Here is a 6,551-nt window from a genome sequence, read left to right on the forward strand (position 1 = left end):
GAGGTTGGGACAATTAATTAAAGTAATAACAACAATTATTAGTTCTTCAAAAGTTAAGGCCCGTGCAGAAAAGGAAAAAAAAAAACGGAAAAGAAGACACATCTTATTCTTGATTAATACTCTTTTAATTAAATTCTATATTAGTAAAAAGATTAATCAAAAGTAAGAGGTAAAAATCTAGACTAATACACTTCTAAGAGTAAGTTGAGTTATTTTCTTGGGAAAAAAAATAACTATATGAAAACAAAAGTATGAAAGCGAGGCACATATGATTACCAATTATCATTTAACGATCACAACATATCGATATTTGTCAAAAATTACGTATTCTCTTGAAAAATTGCCCCAACGTAGGCTAGCTCTAGCTAAAACTCCATGTTTTTATTACAACATGAAACAAAGACCAAATAATGCATAAACAAATAATTAATTGACATATATATTGTCCATTAACATATATATTTTTATTCTTACTATGATTGTTTTTCTCCTTCTTCTTCACAAAAATAAAGAATTTAAATATTGAAAACCGAACTACCATCTTCATCATTTATGAGTAGCTGCAAAGGCCAAAAGCACAAAGGCCTCCATTGTTGCACCTATTGTTGCACCCACCACAATGTTTCTTGTTGAAGGACGGGTTCACACACTTGCCATTGCAGCAAATCTTGTTGTACTTGCACTTCTTCCCGCACTTGCCGCAGTTATGGCGGTCTCTCATCACATTGACACACTTCTTCTTGCAACAAGTCGGCCCGGGGCTGCCCTTGGCGCGACAAATCCTCGGGAGCCTCTTGCACGTCACCCGCCGAGTGTGCTTCCTTGGCGAGAAAAATGAAAAATGTTCCACTTCATGTATTTGGTTAGAAGGCGAATTATCCAACTGGTCATGATTTTCTAGCTCATTCTCTAGGGCTTCTAAGGCCAGAAATCGCGATATCGGTGAAAACAATCATGATAATCAAACTCAAACTAATGAGTTTCATTTTTCTGAGGAAAAGAAAGATATTTGTAGCTAGGGATTTTATTTCAATGGCTCAAGAAAACTATTTAGAGCTTATAACTGTTTTGGTGAGAATGAGATGGTGAATAATTTTAGGGTTATATATATATATATATATATATATAGGCAACTGAATTTAGCAAAGTGTTTGACACGTTTTAGCGTACTTTTTGTAAGTGGAGAAGTCCAAATTCAACTACTACCAATGGGCAATAGTGTTTAGATTTTATAATATTAATTACGCCTAAAAGTAAATGAAAGTGACACAAAAAGGTTATGAGAAACTGAATACATAGGATTATACAAAAAAAAAAAAGTCTAACCCAAAAAGTACTCTTAATTTCTAGATAGCAATATAATAAGTGATGATACGTGTAAATGGTCAAATGATCTGTGCAATATATTTCAATTTTTCCACATGATTACGTGCTTCTGAAAACATGATCAAACTCCAACATTATATCTTAGTGCATTGTCGAGTGTATTGTATATATTAATAATCTATTGTTCCTTCTCAGAAAGAATATAGTTAAATAAAAATGTGTAGAAAGTCGAGTTATAAGGTTAACTTTTTGCTTCCATAGGAAACTTCCGAGGTGAATTATGGAGACCGGCAAATCAAATCGGATTATTCGGGAAATCTTATGCTGGTAAAATTTCATTATGAAGAGAATTTCTGGCGCTGTAAGTCTAACCAAGATTTGGTATGTACCACGTTATCTATCTCTCTCAGGTCTATATATATATATATATATATATATACATATTTATATACACATACATATATACATACATATGTATGTATGTATGTATATAGACACACACAAAATATGTGTGTGTGCATATGTGAAGGGACTGAATTTTTATTTTTTTTTTTGTTCTCTTTAAAATATATAACATATATAGTAACTTTATTCAACTAAAACAAACATTAATAACATATAGAGTAGTGTGGACAACAATCCTAATATTCACCTTTTTTTTTTTATCAAGTTTGAGTTTTTACTACAAGAAAAAAGTTTTTTGTGACCAAAAATTGGTCGCACAAAAACTGCATAATTTGGTCGCGAAAAGCCCCTAAGAAAAGTGTGACAATCTATTAAACAACTCCCAATAAGAGAATAACAACTCAAAATTGGTACAATAGTTGAGATGAAAATTAGTATTTTTGCAATATCATTCACTTTATAAGTATAAGTCCTGTAGATATATAAGTTCGAAAACAAATAATTAATTATAATAGAAAAGATCAAACAATTCACTTTTTCTGTTAACGCGCATGCAATTCCATGAGCAGTTAATTTAGCTCCACAAAGAATAAATCTTTGGATCTTTTAAAACGCCCTCAGCAATTCTGATTGATACAATAAATGAACACGTTGTCAATGTCGATCTTTGACAATTGAAATTACCAGACAAAAATACTTGAAATAATAAAATTTAAAGAAAAATAATCAGACTAAACTAATCATCACTAATAAATTAAGATCTACGCGGACATATTTTTGTTCATTTTGGAAGTATATATGACCCAAGGATCTCCTGTTTTTGGTAGAAAGAATTAAAGAATTTGGGATCAATGAATGTGTTAGTTTACCAATCCATCCCAAAAGTTTAAGCTATTACGATGTGGGTCAACAATAATTTTATACTTTGACACTCCCCCTCACGTGTAGACCGGACAATGAGCAATTGTGTGTGTAAATTAATTAGAAAGCCCAACATGTGAATATTTAAGCCCGATATATATTAAAGACCCAACACATTATGACAATTTAAATGAGGATAAAAAGTGTAATTACAGGGGTTTGAACTCATGACCTCCCATTCTGATACCATGTTAGTTTACCAAAAACTAACAGAATGTGAAAGAGAGGAAGGAGAAAAGAAGAGACTCAGGGCTGAGTGTTTAAACCACATTATTTGACTTATATGCACACGGATATTACAAGTATTATTGACTTTATATGCATGACAAAGTGTGAAGAGATTATTAATAGACATGCATTTAGATTCAAGCTCCTTTTTCTCCATATTATTCCCAAACAAATTTCAGTCTTTGTCCCACCATTTGTTTGGTATAATTTGAAATTATGAATTAGTAATTAGGAATAAGTGGACCTAACTAATATTGATTTTCTCCTGCTCTTTATTTTTATTTTTTTAAATCCATTGACCGTTTTGAATTTAGACGGCTTGAAGTATTCAAAAGCACAGAGGAAAATCCGTATGTCAAGCCTAATTTTCTTGTAAAGACTCGTATTCATATTTCATTGTCAATGATCATGACTACTTTTCCCACTAATTAGCCCTTTTTGTCCCTTGTCAAGGACACAGAACCACTCCCAAATCGTGATTACAGATATAATCTATAACGGTAATTTCAGACCTGACTCCATTATAAGGTTATGAATTTGAACCCCAAAAAAATTCCCTAAGCCATGACTTCTTTACAAAAACCACACTTTCCATATTTTTCTCATTTTCCATTTTGGAGGGAAAAAACAAAAACAAACAACTTTTCGTTTTTTGCCTTATTCCCTATTGGCCCTTGCTCTAAGCAACAAACTTAAAGGTAGAAGAGGGTTAAGCAGAAGAGTTTTATATGAGCAAGAGATGAATATCAAGAAAAAAACGTGCGTTAATTATTTGTTGAGATTAAAAAAGTTTCAACCTATATTGGGAGATTAAGAAAATTTTGGTTTTTACATGTTATGCCATATGATAAAGAAATGTTCTTTTGTGTGTGGAAAAGTAAGAACATTATTTATACGAACTTATTTGTTTTTTTTTATTTGTTTTTATTCTTGATTGTTGGTGTCAAACTAAATGATTAAATTTTACAAAGTCCAAAGAAATATTCAATATCTATTATCTATAATATAATAAAAGTGTGATAAAGTAGGCATGTGTTATGGAATTTTTTTTTTTCTTTTTCATTTTCTGATAAAACTTGACCAATATACTCACCAAGGCACAACACCAAATATATGTGGAAACGAATGGATCAACGATATGTTTTTTTTTCAAATTTTCTCTTTGCATTCTCTCATGAGTCACGGGCAATATGATTGATACATGGAGAAAATATTGGTAGGAATAGCCGACTAAATAGGTTTTACTACTAAGAGCAAAATTTTTCTTTATTTTCTTTTTCTTTCAGCTTCTTTATTTTTTTTTTTTCCTTTTTTGAATAGATCGGCAAATATATAGTTGGGGTTCCAGTATGCCATTTCCAAAGTGGATATGATTTGGTATTCTACACACACACACACACACACACATATATATATATATATATATTTACATCAAGATATAAGTAGATATACTGAAACATTGATCATTATATGTGGTAGCCATGTAGAAATTCTCTGTTATAAACCAAAATAATTTATTTCAACATCCATCCACGCACTTGGCAAAAAGAAAAATCACCATATCCACAACAAAAATAAAAACAAGACAAATTAAAATCATCACATCAATGACTTTAACTTTTCATCATCTTAAAATTAAAGAATTTGAATCTCAAAACAAATTATGTATACTTAAGATCTTATATATATATATATATATATATATATATGATCCTATGAGTAGCTACAAAGTCCAAAAGCACAAAGGCCTCCATTACTACACCTATTGTTACACCCACCACAATGTTTCTTGTTAAAGGACGGATTGACACACTTGCCGTTGCAACAAATCTGGCTGTACTTGCATTTCTTCCCACACTTGCCACAGTTATGACGATCTCTCAGCAAATTCACACACTTCTTCTTGCAGCAGCTCGGTCCCGGGCTGCCCTTGGCGCGACAAATCCTCGGAAACCTATTGCACGTCAGCCGCCTGGTGTGCTTCCTCGGCGAGAAGGCCGAAAAGTGTTCCACTTCATGCATTTGATCAGAAGAAGATTCTAACTTGTCACGATTAGTACTATAACTTTCTAGTTCACTTTGTAAGGCGCAAATCGCGACATCGGCGAAAATAATCGTGACAATCAAGAACATACTAATGAGCTTCATTTTTGTGACTTGTGTCAAATATGGAAGAATGGTTTGGGAGCTTGGTCTGTGAGAAAGGTGATGAAGTTTTTGGGTATTTATAAGGAGCTAAATTTGGCACTGGCCAATGGGTTTGACTCGTTTTCATGATCAACGCCTACCTTTTGATAGTGGAGAAGTCCACTTTTAAATGCCATACCAAAAGCTTTGAGACTTTATTCCACCCCTAAATGCATGCATGTGCTTTCTCTTTCAGATGCAAAGACATTAAGTTGATTTAAAAAACTGAAAATGACCCGATCAAAAAGGTATAAGAAAGTGAAACAAAGATGGTATTTAATCGTAATAAAACAAGTGAGATTTGTCAAAATGGTCAAAGCATATATACTCTACAATATTCAATTTGGTCACATGTCTTTATGTAAATATAGAATACAAATATATATATATATATATATAGAGAGAGAGAGAGAGAGAGAGAGAGAGAGAGTTAATGTTTTGTGTTAGCAGACAATATCAATACCCAATATCTCATTGGTCAGTGCAGAATAAATTGGTATGCTTAATTTTAATGATCTTTTGCACATACATAATAATATAAGATAAAATTGTTTTAGTCATATGCGTAAAGTCAATCAAGGTAATTAATTACTCATTTGCTTCGTAGCTAGGAAACTTTCAATTTGAAAGGGAACAATATGGAGCTTAACAAAATTAATCTGGAAGTCTTTTAATAACGTGGTAGGTAAATATTCCATTTTTGCAATTTCACAATGAAGAGATAATATTTTAACCAATATTTGATGTATATCCGAGGTGTAACATATTTACGAACTTCGAACCAGATAATCGCAAAAAAAGAAAAGAAAAAAAAAGGTTGACTTTTACGTGCATTTGAGACTCTTTTCCAAGTTGTAAATTTTTGCATCCCATAACCATACCACGATTTTGCTCAAAAAAAAATAAAAAAATAAAAAACCCACGGTTTTTGGTCTCCGCGTCGCCTACCATGTTTGGTAAATGAATTAGGAATGTGGACCCAACATATTTAATTTTCGTCTCTATATGTTGAACTTACCTTAGGGACTAGGGTGCATAAGTCCCTAATTAGGGATTTTTACTTTTTAAATAGGTATTAATTAAGAATAATAGATAAAAATAGGCCTCGTTCACTTCGTGAATTCGAGTTTTCAATTCGAGCTGAGATGTGACATTTTCTGATAACTTTTTACTGTGACAGAAAAAATTAGATGTGATATTTTCTGAGAACTTTTTACTGTAGAAACTTAAAATTAAAAACCATTGATATTTTCCGAATTAAGAATAATAGATAAAAAGTTAGATATGATATTTTCTAAATTTTTATACACTTTAAATGGGTATTAATTAAGTACAATTTATCTCTTTTTTCCTGACTTTTTTTCACTGAGTTGACCATTGAATGTTGAACCGTACTATTTCGGTACCATAAGCACAAAAGAAAAGTCTGGATGACCAAGCCAAATTTTCCAATGAATATATAAGTCCATGTCTATATATCGTTA

At 31.8% G+C, this 6,551-nt stretch overlaps 1 protein-coding gene across 1 annotated transcript; it reads right to left on the minus strand.

Moving 5' to 3' along the window:
• Positions 1-4,593: 4,593 nt before the first annotated feature.
• Positions 4,594-5,028, minus strand: LOC21384571 (stigma-specific STIG1-like protein 1). The gene has a single exon (XM_010093723.1). It carries the CDS (start codon positions 5,026-5,028, stop codon positions 4,594-4,596), a length of 435 nt encoding a protein of 144 aa, XP_010092025.1.
• Between the last annotated feature and the right edge of the window lie 1,523 nt (positions 5,029-6,551).

Source organism: Morus notabilis, unplaced genomic scaffold, assembly GCF_000414095.1.
Source record: "Morus notabilis unplaced genomic scaffold, ASM41409v2 Scaffold7546, whole genome shotgun sequence".
In the NCBI taxonomy this organism is placed as follows: Eukaryota; Viridiplantae; Streptophyta; class Magnoliopsida; order Rosales; family Moraceae; genus Morus; species Morus notabilis.

What these genes read in the sequence shown, in the direction of transcription:
- LOC21384571 (XM_010093723.1), bottom strand. Translation starts at nt 5,028, where the DNA reads ATGAAGCTCATTAGTATGTTCTTGATTGTCACGATTATTTTCGCCGAT.